This window comes from Mus pahari, chromosome 3 (assembly GCF_900095145.1).
Source record: "Mus pahari chromosome 3, PAHARI_EIJ_v1.1, whole genome shotgun sequence".
In the NCBI taxonomy this organism is placed as follows: Eukaryota; Metazoa; Chordata; class Mammalia; order Rodentia; family Muridae; genus Mus; species Mus pahari.
In genome coordinates this window covers 15222369-15244660 of record NC_034592.1, presented here as the reverse complement: position 1 = coordinate 15244660, position 22292 = coordinate 15222369, and the positions used below count along the sequence as shown (strand labels likewise).

At 52.2% G+C, this 22292-nt stretch overlaps 1 protein-coding gene across 2 annotated transcripts in view; it reads right to left on the bottom strand.

Moving 5' to 3' along the window:
- The window catches only part of Col5a1 (collagen type V alpha 1 chain), a 155345-nt gene that overhangs the window by 63317 nt on the left and 69736 nt on the right, over positions 1-22292 (bottom strand). For both annotated transcript variants that reach the window (XM_021193880.2, XM_021193881.2), the window contains exons 10-25: positions 17206-17247; positions 16935-16997; positions 15047-15121; positions 13450-13542; positions 11355-11411; positions 10140-10193; positions 9796-9849; positions 8977-9030; positions 7805-7858; positions 6141-6194; positions 4533-4577; positions 2825-2878; positions 2152-2196; positions 1585-1638; positions 1342-1386; positions 408-461 (exon numbers count right to left, since the gene is read on the bottom strand). In XM_021193880.2, the coding sequence (XP_021049539.1) occupies positions 408-461; positions 1342-1386; positions 1585-1638; positions 2152-2196; positions 2825-2878; positions 4533-4577; positions 6141-6194; positions 7805-7858; positions 8977-9030; positions 9796-9849; positions 10140-10193; positions 11355-11411; positions 13450-13542; positions 15047-15121; positions 16935-16997; positions 17206-17247 (897 nt within the window). The remainder of the gene's footprint in view (positions 1-407; positions 462-1341; positions 1387-1584; positions 1639-2151; positions 2197-2824; positions 2879-4532; positions 4578-6140; positions 6195-7804; positions 7859-8976; positions 9031-9795; positions 9850-10139; positions 10194-11354; positions 11412-13449; positions 13543-15046; positions 15122-16934; positions 16998-17205; positions 17248-22292) is intronic.

Sequence of the window (22292 nt, the reverse complement as noted above, 5' to 3'; positions counted from 1 at the left end):
CAGACGTATTGCCCACCCCAGCAGCCTCCCCCACCCCCAAACTCACTGTAGGAACACTAAAAATACCTCTGGCACACCCTGCCCCTCACTTCCACACCGGGGACAGGTGTGATGGCTTGGAGCCCAGCCCAGTACTCCTCACAGTTTCAAACATGATGCTGAGTTCGGGGGGGGGGGTAATTTGCACACCCTAACAAGTAAGTACAGCTCCTTCTGTGCAGTCACATCAGCTCCATGACAGGAGCACGGTATGAAGGCTTGTCCAGAGTCTAGTCATCACTCAGCACAGAGACCAGAGCACATGATCTTCACCCACAGTGCTTCTGGACAACAGTGCTCCCACTGCCCCTCTGGGGAGGAGGGGGGCTTCCTGGAGAGAAAGGGACAGGGTGGGGGACACTACTCACCGGGGGTCCATCAGCACCTGGCATTCCTGGGAGACCTGGTTTCCCCAAAGGACCCTAGTGCAAATAAGACAGTCTGTGAGGAAACACCTCTGATGTTTATTCCTTTCTTGGGATGTCCAATCCTTCTCTATAGACCCCCAAAGTAAATATTCAGACACTGTCACTCATGCACCCAATGAGGTGCCTCCTCCACCAGAACCTTCAGTTCTGCTATGGGATCACCTCCACCCCCATCTTCTTTCTCCCTTTCATCCCCTGAGATGCTGCTGTACTAGGAACCTTCTGAGGCTGCTCCTGGGCACAGTCAGTGCCTTCCTCACATTCCCCACTAGCACCTATGCAATCCCTCCCATGGCAGGGCAGGGCAGCCACAGGGCCACCAGGCTACTGTCCCGTCACATTCTTAACAAGGTCCCTGTCTACTACAGCCTGGCTGACTGTATTTCAATGGATCTGGGAGACTCCCTCAGAACCACCTCTTGCTGGTCGAAACCTAAACAGTTTGCACTTCCTGAATCAGCCCATGCCTGGGCTCTGTGATGCTGTCCGAAGGGTGTGAGTCCCAGGACATGGTAAGTACTATACGTCTATGTGCCAAATTCACCAAAACACAACTAAATGAGACGCCCAATTTAACCTTCTGATAAATGGCACATATTTCATACTCAACAGTGTGTGCTGGTATGAAGATTCCTAAAGCTGCCACCTCTATACGTAGATGGCGGGCAAATGGATGTATGAATCTGTTGGTCAGTTAGTGAGGAAGATTCAGCATCTGCCCGAGACTGATAGACTTCATTCCCAGAGGGCTAAACTTCAGGAGAGCAAGGCGCGCATGCCTGCCATGGAAGGACTGCAGGTCTCCCAGGCTTGCACAGACGCATGGCCCATGAAGAAGGCAGCCCCTCGTCATACATCCATCCGTCCCACCTACCTTTTCTCCTGGAGGACCAATGGCACCCTGGGGACCTGGAAGACCCTAAGAGGGAAAGCCAGCAGAGGAGTGAAAGGACTCACCAGGGGCCCTGCCTCACCCTCCACCATCTTCCCAGTGACCACCCCCCATCCAGGTACCAAGCATGTTGGTGGCAGAGCTAAGTCTGCACTTCCCAGACACTTGGCCAGAACCTGTGTCCCACCCCTGATGCCCCCAAGTCACCTTTCCTGAGACACTTACCTGGGCACCAGGATTACCCTGCTGTCCCGGGGGCCCAGGCTCTCCCTGGGGACCCTATAAAAACAGAGGCAAAGACCCTGAGAAGAGATCTAGGAACCACACTCCATTTTGGGGAAATCTCATTTCCACACCTCATCTTTTCCACCAGTAACCCCAGGAGTCTATGTGTGGGAGCAGCTTTCTGGAAAAGGGGATCTCCCTGTTTTCGGTGTCAGATCCTTACACCCAAAGGGCATGTGGACTTACACCCAGCACCCCGGTGTCCATCAAGGCAAAAGTGTGACAGGAGCTGACCAGGCAATAATCTATTGGTAGAAATGTGTGCCCTTGACTTAGATATAGAGCTAACAGACTCATCTGATGGAACTGACTTCCAACTTTGGATAACAAATTATCAACTTGGGGTTCTGGCTTTGCCACCAGAGGGCAGCACTAAGCCATGGACCAGAGGCTAAGGTGTCCACTCTCCTACCCCAATTTCCAGCTGATGCAGACCTCCACAGCCAGGCGTGGACTGTGCCCACAGACCATCACCAAAAGCCAGGTCATGTGACCCCTGGGACTCACCACATTTCCTTTTGGTCCAGGCTGGCCATCCATGCCCGTTACACCCTGCAGGAGAGTTATAAAAACGGGGGTGGGGTGTTTTCAACACAGAATGACCAACTCCACTCTGCATGCTTGGACGTGGGTAGTCTCTGGGGAAAGGACAGACTCGACTGTCCACCCCTCACAGCCGGGGCTACTACCCCTCACAATAAGGTAGCTGAGCCGTCGGCCCCAGCACCCTCATATGAGCAGACCCTGCATTCTAGAAAAATCCTCCAGAGAGGTCGAAGAGGGCAAAGCTAATTTCACCCACCAACCAAAACCAGAGAGCCCCAACCAATACCATGAGCCTCTCCCTCCTTCCCAAAACCACCCCCCCCAAAAATGCTGGAAGGCTCTTAAGCAGAGAGACAGTGGCATCCTGAGGTATTCACTGCTTATGACGGAAAACAACAGCAATAGCAACAACAGCTCAGCAGGTGCCGTGTGCCAGGGCGGGGTAAAAAAGTCTATAGGAGCAGCAAGGCCAGCTGCCTCATGGATGACAGCCCCTCACACCTACAGCTGGCATACACTAAGGTCGGCCTGGCCCCATGGCCCCATGGCCCCATGGCCCCGGGGTTGCTAACTGGGTCAGAGGGTTTCTGGTGCTATACTGTGTACACATACGCCAAGAGATGATAGAACTTACAGGAGGTCCAGGAGGCCCTGGGGGGCCTTTTGGCCCAAGCAGACCACGTGGTCCCTGCAAAAAAGAAAAGATGAGGAAGGATGGAACTGGCTGGAGGCGTGGCCTGCTTGTCTGCCCTGTGCAGCCCACGCCCAGTACCCTGTGCCCGACTAGAGCGCAGCTGGTGACTCCAGAATCCTGAGAGAGATGCCATGATGCCCCTCACTTTCACTCACTCCATCTTCCTCTCCACCTGGACACTGGGGATCTGAAGCAGGACGCTCCTGGTATGGAGGGACCCGGCTAGGTGTCAGGGGTGTCCTAAGGGAGGGGGTCCTCTCTGCCTACCTCTGATACTCAGGAAAGTGAGCACAAAATCTCTCTATTGAAAACTCGTGAAGTTACATTGTACTGCTGGGTCCCGTGTTTATCACCGAATCTTTCTTCAATCTCTCTCCCCAGTGACATGCAATGCTGTCATTTCTGGGATGACAGAGTTCAAGGGAGCAGGGAACAGGTTCAGAAGACAGCAGGCTTGCAAAGAACTTTAGGGCCTTGTAGGGGACAGCTACTTGGGAGAGCCACAATCTATCTCCCCTCCTCTGGACACTGAAGGGCAGTGCCCAGTGCCTGCATCCTACACTGAAGATCTGGCCTGAGGAGCAACTGAAGTCTAGGGAATGGTCCACCTAGGAAATCATAGGTTTCACTCAAGACACTTGGATCTCAATTGCCCTTATTTTGCCAGAACCTTTTAGATGGGGGTGGGGAGGACATAAACAAACAAAACCAAACCCCCCAAAGCCCCACCTTTCTTCACATTCTCTGCGTCTTAAACGCTCCCTTCATTATTTTAATAGTAGTCTTACACATGTGTTTGAGACACTGCTAATGCAGGAGGCACCACTTAGATGTGTGTTAAGGAGAACAAGGCTGGCAGATCCTCCTCGGTGACTAATCAGACGTCCAGGGTATAATTTCATCCCAAATGAACCCGAGCATGCCGACCCGAGCTCTGCCCTGCATGGCGTTTAAGGCGTAGCTCATCGATTAGCTTCACCAGATACAAGCAGCTGCCTGACTTGGATAATGAAGGTACGTTTCTGAACATCAGTAAATGCAGGGTAATTAATGTCCTTTTGCCCTTGTGGAAATCTGCTTTAAGCCTAAATACGAGGTGGCTGGCAAAAGGCAGCTTTTCCTGCAGCGGGCCGGGCACCACCCTGTAGGGTGCACTTGCCAGGCCTGCGAACAAGCTTGGGCCCATTCAGTCCCCTCGGTTGCCCGGCACCCACTATGACTGCTGATTGGGTGTCTGCTACCGCACCTTAGACACCTACCACCACGCCCTCAATGCCCACCTTGTTACTGCTATGATTCCTGCAGAACACCCACTATACTGTGTCTCCCTGTCTACTCTGACACACTTGGGTATCCACCATGGGCCCTCTGAATGTCCTCCATGCTGCACGTGGGCACCCAGCATAATTCCACTGGAGTTGCGGTACCCCTGGGCATTTGCTACAGCTCTCCGAGGCCCATCTTCCTCCTGGAGAAAGGGTCAGTATACACTCCCTAGAGGTGCCCTGCCCCTAGTGTCCTCCCTCTTTTCTTTCCTGGGCAAATGTCATGTGCCCCTTTCCCTAGACCAAGCTCTCTAACCTACTCCACACCCATCAGCTCATGACTGTGGAGTTGAGGCCCAGAGTCCCCCCCATCAGCAACTTACAGGCTCCCCGGGCAGCCCCCTGGGCCCAACTTCTCCATCGTCACCCTTTGGAGAAAGAAAAAAAATGTTTAATGACAAGCATTGAGGCCTGGGTACACACACACACACAATATCTCTCTCTTTGTCTCTCTTTGTCTCTGTCTCTGTCTCTGTCTCTCTGTCTCTCTCTCTCTCTCTCTCTCTCTCACACACACACACACACACACACACACACACACACACACACACACACCACACAGCAGGACTCTGCCTGCTCCTCAGGCATACACTAATATGTTAATGATGGCTCCACTGGAGAGGGCCCTGTCCTCATTCTGGAGCTGCAAGGGTGCAGCTGCTGCAGGGAACCGTGAGGCAGGTCCTGAAGCAGGTCCTGCTTCCCAGCTACACTCAAAACTGCAGCAAGGGCAGTTAGGCAGACACTGAGTTCAAGGCCTCGGCCACCCTCGTGAGTAACAGAAACGGAGGGACAGAGGAGCCCCAGACAGACTTCGGTGAGCTCAGGGTCTACTGGGATCCAAACCATCCAGTGGCAAGCTTTCCTTCCTGACTCCAGATGGGATGCCTGCTCTGGTTCACCAGGCCACATCCGGAGCTGCTAGCAGACGCTGCTTCCTACCACAGAACCCAGTTCTCCTGCCTTCCTCAAACACAAAGACATGCATGCTCACATAGCACCTGCCAGCATATATGCTCATGTGAGCCTATGTTCAATAACTGTGCAGCCACACATATAACTTGCATACGCATGCATATATGCACACACACGTGTATATATATGCACACACCTAGGAGTGAGTACACTTATGCATATATAGTAGTGTACATGTATGCATATGCTGTGAGTGCACATATGTAAACAAAGGCATATGTGCACACACATGCACGAATATGAAACCCACCATGAACCAAGAGGGTGGGACATCCAAAGGTACCCTTTTCCTTCCTCAGCTTGCAGCCGTTTAGGCCAAGGTCCAGCGAGGGTAACTTCCTGGACAAAGTTCAAAATCTAGAGAGGATGGTACCTCTCTCCCACTTTCCTAGGTTTGTGAGCTCCCAACAATATAGTTCAAGAAGCCCATAAATCCTGTCATGCATTCTCTGCCGTGCACATCTGTGCTGTGGCCTATGAGCTCAGCCTCCAGCCACTGAGGATACTGGGAGTGGACACTGAGGAGTCCTCAGGGCACAGAAGCCCAGGCTGAGAAGCCCGACTGCAGCCCTTCCCTCCCCACTGTTCCTATATTCAGTTACTTCACCAATGACTTCCCCCATCCCTCCACCGCCCTTGCTTCTCCATCTGACACCTCATTTAGATGAGATCAGCAGAGCCACTGAGCTCATTAAGTCCCTGGCATCTCCCCTCCACACGATCTGGGGCACCTGCCTCCTGTAGTTAGAGGTTTCCTTTCTGAGACCCATGACAGTTTGACCCTCATCGGCAAGAAGGATAAAGTAAAATGAATGCTTGTGCCTTGCTTCAGTCTTAGAAGCACACAGCCACCTGCCTGGGCCAACATGCATGCTTCCTTTTCCCAACCCCCCACCAACCCTGACTGGCCTGCACTCAGAGTTTCCCAGTGTAAAAAGATGCTGAGATATACGCACCCTTTCTCCATCGTCTCCTGGGATTCCCGGCGGGCCAGAAGGACCAGGGTCGCCCTAGCAAACCAACCAGGGTCAATGTTAACCACCGCAGAGCAGGTTCTTCACTACTGTCCCAACCCCTTTTTTTCTGTCCTCTTAATTCTAACCCTCAGTCTTGCAGCCTAGTTCCTCTGGGCGGAGGGCATATGCTGAGCGCTCGTCTAGTGGCTGCACAAGAGCCTTGCACTCGAGCCCCATCTGGATACCTTGCCGGTGGCAGAATCACCAGCCTGAGCACCTAGCAGGGCTAGCAGGAGCCACAGATAGGCAGGCACACTGTGCATTCAGTGTGAGGGAGGGCAGCACAAAAAGGACCACGCTGGACCAAAAATCCCTAAGGGTCAAGGCTGATTTCACTCAGGCAAACCTGCAATTCCCAGTGTCGCCTGTAGCTGGCGCTCAATGTATACTTTCATCAGTTGGTCAAAGGACTCCGCACCTCTCCCAACTCCCCACCACTGGTGACTGTGAGCTTGTTTTCATGTAATTACAAAAGAGCAAAGAAGTAGCAGCTGTGGGTGAGACACTATTCAGAGTATACAGAGCACAGACATTTTTCACTGTAAGACCCATATCTGCATGCTTTACACCCATGTTCCTATATGTGCATGTTTTTGTCCATGTGTATGCATGACTGTATTGTTGCATCCCTCTGTGTGTGTATTTTGTACAAGTATTATATATGTATGCATGTATGCCCTGTATGTATGTGTGTGACTAGGTAAGTATGAATGTCTGTGCCCACGTGTATGTATTTGCATACATGTGTGCTTATATACATGTATATGTACATGGGTGTCTATATGCCTATGTCTGTGTGTAACTGTATGTATATGTGCTTGTGAATGTGTGCATATGTATTTGAGTCCTAAGTGATTATGCGTGTATGCATACATGTCATCATGTTTGTCAACATGTTTGTATACATGTGTATGCCTGTGAATATGTATATGTGTGTATGCATGTGTGTGGCTATGAATGCATGTGTATATATATATGTATATATACATGTATATATGCATATGTGTATGGATGAATATGTGCTCTTGTGCTTTTGTGTGTATGCCTGTACAAACATGTATATACACATACATGTGTGCCTGGATGTTCCCGAAATGAGAAATTTGACATATAAATCCACTTTAAGGTAAAGCAAGTAAGAGAAGAACCACTCCCAGCTAGCGGTGAGAAAGGCAGGCAAGCACCGTAGTGCCTTGGCACCAACCGCAGCCACCCTTCACAGCAGGCTCTTGAGACTGCCCGCCTTCCTGGGGCCACAGCCTTAGAGCCCTGACTCTGAGCTTGCATGTGATAGCTGTTCAGATTTCCCGTGCATGTGAAGCCTCCCTTAGGTAAAAAGTGGCTTCTAGAAGATTCTAAAACTAGTTCTAGCACATATTTTCCCTCACTTCTCTGTCCCCTGTGACACCCTGGGGTCAGGTGCTTGCCAGACATGCTCGTAAGCCTCACGAGGGAAATCCAACTTCTCTTGGCTAGATCTCCATTAACAGGGACTCCACAGTTCATCCAGAGACACTGTGAAGTGGAGGAACCTGGCCCCATTTAAGGAACCTGAGGCTGTTGGAAAGAAAAGACCCTCCGCAAATCCCACAGCAAATACTCACTCTATGGCCTTTCTCTCCCGGCAACCCAGCCAGACCATCAAAGCCACGGTCACCCTGCAAGAACAAGAGAGCTGAATCAAACAGCCCACACAGCAGGAACTAGTGGCATCCTTAATTCAACACCCTGGACTATGGCCCCGCACAGCCCTCCTGCCTCAGGACACTGTGGAGTCTGTATATGCCACCTCCTCTCCCCAAGCAAAGCAGAGGCTGGAAAGGGAGGGACACTGTTGTCCCCAAGCCAAAGGCCAGGGCATCCTTGGGAATGTAGTCATGCAGTTAATCAGTAACTACTGCAAAGTCAGCATGGGTTCATTTGCTATGAGTCTCTCCCTGCAGGAATATCCCCATGGTCCTGAGGGCTGACACACGCCAGTGCTCACACTCACTCTGGTGGAGACCCCTGGATCTTTACCTGCAGGGACCCCTGGCTCCTGCACCCCAGCATAGAGCCCAGTACCAGCAGCCCATCATGCAGGTATTCAAACCAGGTAGGATGAAATCAGAGTAGGGTACTGGGGGATTTTTATGACTTTGCAGTTAAGAGATTGTAAACTACTCGACAGAACAGTGGGAATCCTTCTACCATCCATGGCCTTCCGTGTTCATTAACTTGGAGGTCACCGGAAGTGAGACTATGGAACCAGGGGACCAAGAACAGATGTACTGAACAGTGACAGCTCCTGGTGACTCAGGCACATGAGAGAGAGTCTACACAGGGTCACAGGAAGAGGGATGAACCCAGGATCCACAGTATCAGGGGAAAAACCAGCTGTCACATGTCTATATGAGTCCCGTGCCCTCTGCTCAAGCACAGATTGTGTCTACTCACCCCCACAAGGCCGAGTCCTGACTTTCCAAGGCAGGGTAGGAAAACTCATGTCCCATAGACTCGAGATGGCCGAGCCATCCAAGCACTAACGGTGTGGTCTGTTTACCTGCACACTCCCAAGGGGTTCCCCCTGATCCACCCCACCACACTCACTGGCCACATTAACAGGGCACCTGACCTAAGCAAGTCACCTGTCAATCTGTCATCCTAACTCACACTACAGGGGGGTCATCAAAGTGAGTAAGCGCTTCCTGCAGGCACACTCCTCAAACCTGATGGTTATGTCGTCAACATGACGTCAGGGATGATGGTGACTGTATGGGTGTGGGTGACGGCCTACCTTGGGGCCTGTTTGTCCAGGCATGCCTCTGGCTCCATCACTCCCAGCACGGCCCTGGAACAGCAGAGAGAGGTGACCCAGGGTACCCAGTGGGTTGCCCTGAGACTGAAGGTCCCACCCCTGGACCTTCAGAGTCTGCTACAGTCACTAGAGGGAGAGGAACTCCCTGCCAAACCCCTGCTCACTAGTGAGGCCCACCAGCCTCTTCTTTTCTGTCTCCTGTAGATGCCTGATCAGGGGTCGGGGTTTGTTGCTCATGGGCTCACGGTCAGGCACACAGGCCGTGTGGACAGTGGCAGCTTTGGTCTCCACATGCAATGCATACGAAGGTCTGTTTGTAGGAACAGGTCAGGTTAATTAAGACTTTTCTAGCCTTCCTGGTGTGTGGTCATCATTTTTTAAGAGGATGGTATCTTATATCAGCTGTGTGCCTGAGGAAGCCGGCTGGATCCATACAGGAGAACAGCATTCTCAACAGGAAATCTAAAGAGGCTAGTGAGCTGAAGAAAGACCTGTGCAGAGCCGACATAGCCATTTCTGGAGAGGAGGCACAAGGTGTCCCCAAAGATAAGGCCCACTATCAACAATCAACAATGTGGATCCAGCTCCTGCTGTGACCTGTCTGGGACATGGCTTTAGGGACAGGTGAACCGTCTCAGCCCTGGACACACAGCATTTATTCCTAAGCAGTGGCTCAGACACAGCTTTGGAGATGGACATGGGACCATGGGTCCTAAAGGGGACAGTCTATCTCAGATCTGGGCATGGATTCTGTCCCATACCGTCCCATACCACATGGTCTCAGCACCAAGCACTTACCCGTCTTCCAGGCTTCCCTGTTGGGCCGGGTGGGCCTTGCACACCTCGAGGACCCTGCCAGAAACCAGAGGACAAAACATCAGGACATGTCCCTCTTCTAAGGAGGAAAATTCATCCCATGCATGTCAGCCTAGCCTAAGGCTTGCTTTTCGAGTTGTTCACATGTGGGTATCCTGGGGGTAATCCCTTAGTGAGGGCTAGCAACAGACAACACAAAGAGCTTGTTCTATGATATCAAGTAACAATTCTTCCTGCTTCTGTTGAAGAAGTATCAAAAACTGGGCCACCAGCAACAACCAGGAGTCACCTTCCTGAGAGCAAAGCAGAGGTAGGTTCACACATACCTGAGGTCCCATGTCGCCTGGCTCACCCTTCAAACCTCCACTCCCAGGAGGACCCTAGGGAGACAGTATCAAATCAGTGCGTACACCAACAAGTGACATGAGAATGCTGTGTGTGGAGCAGGCAGGGAGCCCGCATCACAAGGCTGGCCTGCCTACTGTGACAAAGGTAAGAACGTGAGCTCTAGGAGGCAGAGACCTATGGCCACCAAGACCTCCTCCTGGTGTTTAGTAGGATTCCAGGGGCTAGGGCTCATGGAGGCCATCAAGGCTTAAGAGGTTTCTCTCCCCAGGACAAGCTGGCTCGTGATTTGTGACAGCCCCTAGCTTGGAACACAGTGCATAGCCTATGGACCAGTTCAAGTTAAGACTGGTCTCACCTCCTGGGTACAGGGTACCAAGGTCAGACCTGGGGGTGGGAGGTAGCCTGTGTCAAAGTCAGCCAGGGGCTCAATGGTATAGGAATCATGTGTCCTTAGGGTTGTGGATTTAGCTCAGTGATAGAGCATTTGCCTAGCAAGCTCAAGGCTCTGGGTTCAGTCCTCAGCTCTGAAAGGCCAGGAGGTGGCTGTGTCCTTGGAGGATCCTACTCCCAGTGCCCACAACATGTATTTGACACATGGATGACAGCCGGGGGTCCCTGAATCCATAGCATCCCTGCTTTGCTGTGAGGCCCCAGAGGAGAGCTGAGCTGGGGCACCTAAGCCTGATAGGAAACCCGGTACTTTCCCCAGCCCTGGGGTTACCTTGGACACTGGGACAGAACTATAAGGAAGAAGACCCCCAAAAGGACAGAGGCTGACCCCTCATGGGCTGAGAGCACATTCAGCATAGGTCTTAGGGCTATTTCTGGGGACATCTCCAGGCCTGTAGTAGAGCAGTCCCCTTACCTGCTGTGTTCCCTGGGATAGAGAAAAGTGGGAGGAGTCTAGAGCCTGTCCTTCACGGGGAGAGTTTGGAGCTGGAATGCACAAGTGGGAAGGGAGCACCCCCATCTCCCCATCATACTTAAGCTGAGGGCTACTTCCCAGGAATCCCCCCCCCCAAAGCTTCAGGTGACCTTGAACATAGCCATTCCCTCTGACGCGTGCTCCCACAAAGGGGAAGAACAGCCCCGAGAGGCCACCTGTCTGAGCTGGTTCCCAGCTGGAAACAAAGGTTCTGGGCTATCTATCCAGTGGGCTCCACCAGCTGGCATCAGCCCTGCCAATCACTCACCATGGGGCCAGGTCTCCCGGTGAGACCCATTGGGCCAGCTGGTCCCCTCAGTGCCAACTGTAAAGGAAAGAGGAGGAGATCAGAAAAACACTATGGTTGGTCTTGTCCTGGTTTTCTGGCTCCTGTTCTATAGCACGTGGTCACGAGGAAAAGGAGCATAGGACAGAAAAGACTAGACATTCACAGAGAAGGTCTCGCTGACCCAATTCTGGGCTCTCAGCATCTCCACAGGGAAGTAGGGCACAGAGGTAGAAGTCAGTGCTACCTGCTGCCCCACTGTGGGCAGGGTCCCCAAAGCCTTCCTCTTTTTTTTTTTAGCCCTGTTGGAGAGGTGGACCATCCTGTACCAAATCTGAAATATAGTCTCCCTTCCTGGGTCAGGCTGAGGCCTATATTTTCCTTGTGGATTTTAGACTTTTTCTGGAAGAGGCACAAAGTACTCTCCAATAGCAAGAGAGGTGTGTACGGTACACAGAGGAGCCTGTGGGCCCTGGGCTCTCAGTCATGCACTGACCGTCCCCCTTGGTGTGGCTCCTGCCAGCCATCACGCAGGCTCAACTTGTCTTCCCAAAGAGCTGCTCTGTTGCGGGGTTACCCCCACCACCACCACCACAGTGCCGTGTTAATTTTGGAAGATCATTTTGCATTTAAAATGATCTGGGGGTTCTAGAGAAGGCTCAGCTGGTAAACTGCCATGCAAACGTGAGGATCTGAGTTAGGATCCCCACTGCACACGTAAAAGGCCAGATGTTCCAGCATCTGTCTCATACCCAGAACTGGAAAGACAAAAACAGAGGGATTCCTGAAGTTCCCCAGCCGGCCAACCCAGCCGAATCAGTGAGAGACGCTGTCTCAAAATAAAGCTAGAGACTGATAAAGGAAAATATCCAACATTCACCTCAGGTCTCCCCACACAGGCACACACATGTGTAAACATACCAACACACAATAATAAAAACATACTTTTTGAACTTATAAATAAAAATATACAAAATTTAAAATATTCCAACAAATAAAAATAAAAAAAAAATCAGGACTGGAGAGATGACTCAGGGGTTAAGAGCACATCTTCTAGAAGACCCACATGCTGGCTCACAACCATCGCAATCTGGTGCCCTCTCCTGGCGTCTGTGGGCACTAGGCACACACGTGCAGGCAAAAAACTTACTCACAGGAAAAAAAAAAATACATCTTAAAAAACCCAGACAAACCAGAAAGCCTTTCTGTCATTTGTCTTCTATTAAAATGCACACTGATTAAGAGGCTGGCTGGGCAGGCACAGGCTGGCAAAGCTAGTCACACACACAGCCTCGTCTGACTCTGGGTTTATCACTGGCAAGCCCGTTCCATGGCATCCACTCTGCACTGAAACTGTCCTTCAATTACCCTAGCAGACTCTGGCCATTAATGTCTCCTCTGAGCCGTGCAGAGTAGTATCAACATTTCCCAAACAAGGATTCTACGTTGGCTTTCTCCACACTTCCTGCCCACCCCATAGGAAGCGGCAGCATCAGGCCAGTCACAGGCAACCAGCAATCTAGAGGCACGTTCTCTAATAATGCCATCTGCAGATATGCTCACTGGGGAAGCAGGGAACCCTTAACTCAAACCAAGTGACCCTGGGCTCAGTCTGAGAGATCCTGGGGGGGGGGTCCGTGAAAGATTCTGGGCCCAGAGTGAGGGACCCTGGGGATCTGTTAGCTCTCTCCTAGGATGTGGCCTTGCACTCAATCCCAACCCCAGCCCTAAGAGCCTGAGTCAACCACCTGTCCCGCCCCCTGGATCCCTGAGCAGTTCCTTTCCCCATGGCTGGCCCCCCAAGTGTAGGTCTGGCACAGAGGTGAGTGCTGCACAAGGCAGAAGAGGGGTTCGCTGGGCCAGACAAGCTGCAGAGGCCCAGAGACCTCTTACCCCTAACTGTGGAAAGGATACCCCTGAAAGCTCTCTGTAAGTTCCCCCACATTCTCCAGCGCACATGGAGGACCCAACCTTCCCTACATTCCTGACCAGGCAAACTGTAGGACAATCATTCACTCTGTGAAGCCACCAGGGCCAAGCTCTGCCACATGGGTCCCTAGGGGTCCGCATTACTTACCCTGGCTTGCTGGAGGATAGCCTGGGCCTGGGACTCCTGGGCAGAGACCATGGGGCCCTTAGAACCGGCATCGCCACCACCTCCAAACCGGAACTGCAAGAGCAAGGTGCAAAGTTACCAGAGGTGGTACAGGGCACCCACTCTGACCCCAGGGCAAGGTGGGTCTCACGGGCCTTAAGTAAAGCAGAGACTCCAAATCCCAGAACCCGAGTGCACACGACCCTAGCCGACATGCCACAGCCCCTCCTGTCAGCCTTCGCCTTGGACACCTGAAACCTGCTCTGTGCCCACAAAGGACTTTGAACCTCCATTGCTTTGCACGCTGATGAACCACAGATCCTGAAGACTGTAAAGAGTAGCCAAAGGGCAACCAAACTGGGCTAGGTTGAAGGGACCTGCAGGGGACACCCTGGTTCCATGTTAGGTCTCCCTTAGTGCAACAGGCATCTTGGGGGTAAAGTGAAGTTGGTACTCTTGTTCTGAGACCTTAGGAAGAGGACATGAGTTCCAAGTGTGACATTCTTTAGCATCTGCCCTTGGAGAGGGGAACCTGCCAACTTCCCATCCTCCTTCAGACCAGTCGTCCCAGGATCACTGTACTGAAAGAATAGTGCTGATAACACAGTCCTGGGGACACAGTGCTGAAGGCACAGTCCAGAGGGCACAGTGCCAGGGCACAGTCCTGAGGACACAGTGATGAGGGCACAGTGCTAGAACACAGTGCTGGGGCACAGTACTGGAGACACAGTGCTAAGGACACGGTGCTGAGGACATAGTGCTGGGAGCACGGTGCTGAGGGCACAGTGCTAGGACACAGTTCTGGGGGCACAGTGCTGAGGGCATAGTGCTGGGGGCACAGTGCTAGGTCACAGTGCTGAGAGCTCTGTCTGGCTCTAACTCATTCACTTACCCAAATTTTGTTTGTTAGGCATGACCTACCTAAAACCCTCCATCCTAAAGGCACCTCTGCAAGGGCCCCAGTTGCTCTCCAGAGGATAAACAGGAGCCCAGGGCATATACCCTCCCTTCATGGTTTTCTGTAACCTCAGAGACCCCAGTGCCAGCAGCAGTGGCTGGATGCTGGCTACCAGGACATAGATGTCTAAGAAACTTCTGGGTTTGGAATCCTGGAGCCTGGCTAGCCTTCAGCACTGAGTTCCAAGTCCTTCATCTCTGAATGACTAGCTGGAGGGACCATTCTCCTCTTGTCACAGACACAGAGAATGTGATCCTGGGCTTCATTCTTACTACTTAGGATTAACTTCAGTGGAAAGCAGCATCTAGAAGGTTCTAGATGATATCTGACCACACAGATAGCTTCCAGTGAAGTCCCTATTTCCCTCTCACCCACAATCACTGGTCAATTCTTTAGGGAGACAGGAGTCTAGTCATTGTCACAAAGTGCCTTGAAGTAGGTTTCCCCAGGAGCCTCACCAAGAGAGTGGGATTTTCCTTCTCCTCCTGGTACCAATGACAGACTGGAATACATGGACCTAGAGCAGCTGCAAACACCCCACCCAGACCCCATCCCTGGGACATCGCAGATCCTTCCAGGACCCACCCACTGCAAGCCCTCACCCCAGCTAAAGATACTCACCGGCAGCATGAGCATGGTGCCTGGGGGGCCAGGCAAGCCATCGGCCCCAGGAAGACCTGGGCGCCCAGGGGGACCCTGCAGCCAGGGAGGAAAGAAAACTGGTCAGAGAGACAAAGGGACATAGCTGAGCAGCAGTGTGAGGACGAGAGGTCAGAAAGCAGGCTAGGCAAGCACAGAGCAACACGAGACTCCATAGCACGGAATGTTCTAGAAACACTGGAATGCTCTAGAAAGGAGCAACATGATAGGGTACTATGGGGATGGGGAGTGAGGGAGCTGAGTTAGATGTAAGAAATTCAGAGAGGAGAGGCAGGTGATTGTGTCTAGTTAGAGGCTGGAGGCTTGAGAAAGGCAGAGGCTAGCTCGTATCTTTCCATGTAGCCCCTGCAGTCTCCACCAGAATGAGGACTGAGAACTGCAGCCCCAAGCTCTCCTGGCTGAATGAGGAAGGCGTTGATCCCTCATCCAGTCTTCAGCTCTGCATGTGGTCTGGGACTGGAGGACAGGGTAGAGCACCCACTCACCTGGACAGACCCAGAGATAGGTGAGAAGAGAGGGAAAGTCCACCCATGGGAGCACAGAGCCAACATGAGCAACTTTAAGTATGCTCTGGAATATTTTTTCAAGCCCTGGCTTACAGGGGCAGAAGTCAGACCTCCTTACAAAGTGAACTCAGACCCCGACACTGAATCCAGCTAGCAGGGACACCCACCCTTACAACCTCCATTGATGGTGGCAAGTTTGGAGGTGGCCAAGCAAAATTGATTTTGCTTTGCTGTTTTACAGAGCCTTTGAGGGGACATCCCAGCAGGGCACTTCGTTCCCTGAGCATCACAGGCATGTGCTCTTCCTGCTGCCCGAGGGCTGGTCACCCTTACCTCCTGAAAACCATCACACTCTTTACCCGTTGCCCAAAGCACCATGCTGTCCCAGCTGCTGCCAGAAGGGGCTCTAGCCAGCAGAACATGCTCCAGGATACCCTACCATGTGACTACATCATAATCTACCTTTTCACTTCCTGCTTTAATACCTTGAAAACTGTGCCTGCTGGTCCAAGGATCAGGGACAAATGCCTGTCCTGTCCTTACCACATGTATGTATGTCGTCATCTACAACTTGGCTGTCTGATTTTTTTTTTTTTTTTTTGAGACAAGATTTTTCTGTATAGCCCTGGCTGTCCTGGAGCTCACTCTGTAGACCAGGCTGGGCTTCGAACCCAGAAATCCACCTGCTTCTGCCTCCCAAGTGCTGGGATTAAAGGCGTGCACCACCACTGCCCGGCCCAGCTGTCTGATTTTTAATCATGATATTCATTAGATGAGCCAGCAAAAAGGGGAGGGAGGGATTCAGAAACCCATAGGCTTCAATGCATGAATCCATGACCAAGTATCAGAAGAAACTCAAGGCCCCATGGCACGGCTTATATCCCACCCAGAACAAACCTCCTCAGCCAGTGGCTTGATTGCTAATAAGAAGGGCTAGAGTGAAAACCAATGCAGGCTCCAGGTCAGGAGCTGCTCCTGCAAAGCACAGAGGAAGCACCCAACCCAAGCTGTCCCTTAAAATGACTCTTGAGGCCACTTATGTAATGTAGAACCACTACTGACGGTGTAGGGCTGACTGCTGGCTACCTCTGGACCTAGGTTGGTTCTTAGGCTCCTGGCACAGGGCTAGGCGCAGTCAAGTCTGTAAAGATCTGAGGGGGTGACATGGGATGGCCCTAGGGAGAGGGGCAATTTGAGGAAGGAGTGGTTGTTCTTACTGTCATTTCTACATTTCTACATTTCTACAGGATCCAGAGCGGGGAGGGAAGACAGCCTACAGGCAAGAGGAAGAATACACAGGCAACCAGAGAGTCTATGGTCTTGGCACTGAACTGGTCTCTTACCCTTTCTCCAGGGTCACCCATTTGGCCAGTAGGACCTGTAGTTCCTGGAGGTCCTGGAAGACCCTGGAATGAAAATAAAGTCAAGACAGAGTTTCAGACCTGGCCTCAGGGAAAAGACCTTCTCCTCTAGTTAAGTGAGAGTAGAAGCAGGGGCAGGGAAGTCCTTGACCGGGTATCTGCCAAAGTGAGGAGCATCTAACTCTCTACCCAGGAGATCCCCCCATAGTTCCTGCCTGCCACGAGTCAGAGGCTAATAAAACCAGGCACTCACAGCAGGGCCTTCAGGGCCAGGGGGCCCCTCGATCAGCATCCCCTGCAGAGAGAAAGAGAAAGGGGGCGTCTGAGACCAGGAGCCCAACCCAGCTTCCAAACTGGGTAGGCAACAGTCAGCCTGTGCTGGGAGAGCACTCCGACTATCTTTGCAGAACTCCAGCCAGTGACCAGGGTCCCACGGGCTCCCCTCAAACACAACTTTGACAAAAACACCGCAATTTGCTGGAATGAGAGAACAGAGCCCAGACACAACTCCTGTGCTGTCCTTGCTGTCTGCCTGAAGAGTTCCGGAAGGGCAGAATGGACCCAGGGCCCAGGACCCCAGGTGGCCTGATGAAGGCTAGGGAAAAAGCTAGGAAGGCTGAAGGTTCTCAAGCCTCCTGCCTCAGCCAGCAGAACTCTCAGTCCCTCCTCCTGCCCAGCGCCCTGCTGACATCACCTGACCACAATAGTTCTCCCCATCATTCCTGGGCCCTTGGTCCATCCTGCCATTAGCCCTTGCTGTACCCAACCCCCAAAGGAGGATAAAGCCTCCTCTTGTCTATTGGCTCTGTCTTGAAAAGAGGGCTTTTCTGTTCTGGGATCTGCATTTCTGGATGTCCTCTTTCAAAAAGTACTCCAGGATCTCTCTTGGTCTCCCTACCACCACCCACTCGGAACAGAACACTGAATGTTCTGAGTCCCACATATACCTTAGGAGAGAGGACCTGTGCTTGGGGCATGGGGGGGGGGCAAAATCAACACAAGAGTCCTGTGGGGCTTGTACTCAAGAGTCTGGGCAGACTTGGGTCGATAGCTGCAGGACCCTGCATGCTTGCAGGCTAGCCACGTGCAAGACAAGCAGAGCGTGTCCCTGTTCACTCTCTAGATTGCAGAAATAATGCGTGAGTGGTTGGAGGCCTTGGCCCCGGGCCAGGTCCCTTTCTAGTCTCCCAGCCAAAGGAAACTAGGAATGGCTATTCTCCTGGGATAATGAATGCCAGAATGCCTCAGATATGTCTTTGAAAGCCCACAACTCTCTTGTCAAACTTGGGCTTAGTCTTGACGAGTGAAAAAGACCTACTTAAGCGTAGGTGTGAGGCCCTGGCAGGCTGGTCAACCATAGCCAAGGAGTGGGGGGTGAGGTGAGGTGCAACTGACCAGGGGCTGCAAAGTGCCACACACGCACAAGTCTTTTTCACACTGCCTATGAGGTCCTCTGCTCTCTGGGAAGCTGTACGCCATGTTTACACAGATGCGCCGAGGAGAAATATTTGTGCGTGCGATGTACACAGAGAACTCATCCAAGCTGCTCATCTCCCACTTCCCATTTCCTCTGACGGGCAGCTGGGAAGAGGCAGAGGCGGGGAAGGGAGATTAAGGGGAACACTGCAGGGCCCAGGAGACAGCAGCTGGCTTTCCAGATACACATACTGGTGTTTTGCAGAGCGGGAGCAGCATTGCTGGATGTCACAGGAGGTCAGTCCTGGATCACCCAGGTCGGATTAAAAAGGCTAGAGGAAGCAGCCTTGTCCCACGGCCTTCTGAGGCATGCTCTCCCTACCCTGTACCTCACCAACCCACCTACCACGGAATGCACGGGGTTCAGAACTACAGGAGATGTTCTCTGTGGCTTACAGGGCTGCATTCACCGGTAGCCTGTCAGGAGTAAGCTCAGCTAACCTCACTAACTCCCCAAACAGCCACGCATATGCTGCCCACGCTCACACAAAGAAAGGATGTGACACTGGATGGCAGGCTCAACTCTTCACTGCATGTAATTCAGAAATGTCAAAGCATCCTGCCTGAGGGCTGCAGAGATGGCTCAGTCAATAAAGTGTGCGAGCATGAGTCTAGATCCCTAGTATCCAGAATACATACATACACACATACACACACACATATACACATACACATACATACATACATACATACAATCCAAAAGTCAGGCATGGTGGTGTGCACCTGTACCGGGGACCGACGGAGCCCTGGAGCTCACTGGCCCAGCAGTCTAGCCAACTGCTGAGCTCATCACATCCATCATAATTCTAGAGGAGCCCTCTTCAGGATGCTGAGGCCACCTGCACACACACAGCAGACACTTAAGACATACTAATCTTCTTTTTAATCTTTAGGAAATAAAGTGGAGAGCAATTGAGAAAGTCAACTGGCATTTACTACTGGCATCTGCATATATGTACATATATCCACAGGCATGCACTGCACATACCCATACCAAAAAGTGTGCATGCACACATACACACACACACACACACACACACACACACTAAAATGAAAAACCGTTTTGTTATTTTAAATACATATGGTTAAACAAAAACTCAGAAACAGAAGACCTCAGGCTTGACCAAACTGAAGAGAGTTGTTTACTTTTCATTCTGTAGCCTAGGCTATCTCAGAGCTCAGATCCTCCTGCCTCAGCCTTCCTGGTATCATAGGTATGTGCTGTCATTTGCAGCTCCCATCCTTAACGGTGGTCCATTCATCTGCTAAGCAGAACTAAAAGCAATGTCAGAGTCGGGCTCGGCGCGCATGGCAGAGATTGCCTAGCATACCCAAAGCCTCGGGTTTGAACTTCAGCACTGTAGATACTGGGTCTGGTCTACAATCCCAGGACTCAGAAAAGGAAGAAAGGAGCAGTTCAAAATCATCCTCAGCTCCATAGCAAGGCCAGCCTGGGACACTCGAAACACTGTCTCAGAAAAAGACAAACCAGGAATGGCTTGAAGTCCCTGACCCCCGTGCGGGCTGACGCCAAAGGCATTGCTGGATCTTCCCCATCTCAGCCAAGCCAGATCTGTGCTTTTGAGGAACCCTGTGTCTTGCTGACAAATGAGAGGCGCTGAACCTCAGTGGAAAAGGCCTGCCAGGTCCTCCTGGATGCAGGGATGCACCGACCCTGTACCCAGCAGTTGGTGTAAACCTACTCTGTGGGACAGATGTGGGGGATGGGATATCAGCCACCCCAACACAAGGCAGGGTATGCACCACCAGTCCCCAGGGCCTCCATCTGTTTATGTATGGCTAAGACTGTGAAGACATCTGGCGATTCTCCAGGTTGACAATTCCAAATGTTTATATTTCTCTCCATGGGGACTCACCAAAGGCCCTGTGGGCACTCTGAGGAAGCTGGGAAGAAGCAAGCCTCGGGAGGGGGTGGGGCCTTTCTGTAACTGCCTCCAGATGGCTTGGGCTGTTCCCAGAGAAGAGGAGCTGGACCATGTAGAGATGGTGTCCGGCAGGCCACCTCTACATTCTCAGTGCTGTCTCTGGCTCACCTTCACCCACAGCCTTCTTCAGGGCAGCCCTCTAGTGGGACTCTCTGCATGCCCCTCTCTCCTCCCAGAACTGGGGTGCCAACTCTACACACAATAAGCTCAAGTAAGCCTTATTCAAAGGTGTGACCCCACCACTTCTGAAACTGGGGACCACCCTTGAAGCCCACAGAGCCCCAGGGGCCTGCCTTCTCTGGAATGACACTGACTCGGGAAAGACGCCCCTTTTAGTGAAGCATCAAGGACCCCATCAATGGGCTGCAAGTGATGGCCAAGCCCAGTTGATGTGGTGCTCTAAGAAGGCCCAGCATAGCAGGGGGGCATCTGTGCTACAGCCGTCCTCTGGTGTGGAAGAGAAACAGCCTCAGACGTGTCCCGGGGGATAAGGTCTCTAGTCCCTTAAGATGCTCCTCTTCAGGAATTTCCTTCTCCCATGAACATGAACTTCGGTTGAACTTTCTCATGAGGTTGAGCAAAAAGCCCCAGGTTGGGGTAACCTTACGCTCTGCACCCCTTGCTGTGAGCAATCCATGTGCTGATTTGCGCCTTGATCCTACAGCCTCAGATAAGGATCTTTTCTCTGTCCCCACAGAGAGATCTAGGACGGGACCTAGGAAGAGCCTCTGTGACCTCAGGCTCACTGCCAGGGGGAGCCAGGGGCACACATGGTGGGCAGAGCCCTTGGAACCAGAAAGAGACTTCCATCCAAGGCTCCCCTTGGCCAGGAGAGGCCAAGCCAGGGAGCTTGCCCTGGCCCACTGGCCTAATAAGCACTGCCAAGTGAGGCTCTTTCCCTGCAAGAGGGTGGGGGGCCCCGTGAGGCTGGTTCTCTCTCCTAGGAAGTCCCAAGGTCACATTATAAACTCAGTCCCAGGAGCTGATCCTGGCAGTGTCCCAGGGGCTGATCCTGGCAGCGGAGCCGACAGCTGTTCAGCCTGGCAACGGCCATGATGTAGGAGAAGTGCTTCCTCCCTTGTGTACTCACAGGATGCTAGGATGGACAACCTCAGTGGCCGGCTCCTCGGGGCCAAGCCAGGTCTGAATCCACATTCCCATGTCCACCAAGCCCAGCTCAGCCAATCACACAGCTTTCTGCTGTCTGGGGTCAAGACCCTGACCTCAACAGTTCTGAGACCCAAGCAGGCCACAGCAACTAGCTGAACCATAATGCCCTATCCAAGGCAGGCTCCCACAAAACTCTGACCCAGGAGGGAGATGGATTGCACACAATCATTCTCTACAGGCCCTGGGGCTAGCTTACCCAGGATTCCACTGCCTAATGACATGGGGCTTTACTCTAAGGGGAATCCTACCTCAAAGCTGCTTATATCAACTTGGCATGGCTTCAGGTCTTTCCTGTTGCAGCAAACAGGCGCAAGTGGAGGCACAAAGGGCACAGGGAGATGAAGTCCTTAACTAACTGCCCCCTGCCTGCCACCTACACTAGAAATTTCCCACCCGGCCCTTGGCTCAGCCTCCCTCTCATGGTCTGTGTCCCTTCTCTTGAGGAAATCTCTGCAGAGGTGCTCTGGCCTCTGGCTTCACTACAAGGACAAATACTTGTGATCTATCACCTTTACCAAACTCTAGAATATTCCCTGACTCCCCCCAGAGCCTCTCCCAAGAATCTGCGATACAGAGGATGTAGAGTTCATGGGTGCGGCTTCTTGCATGGCTTGGTAGGCAGACAGTGGGACCCACAATCTGTCCACAGCCTATAAATCATCATGAGCTTGTCAGAAGACACCACAGCTCACACTCACACACACACACACACACACACACACACACACACACACACACACACACACAC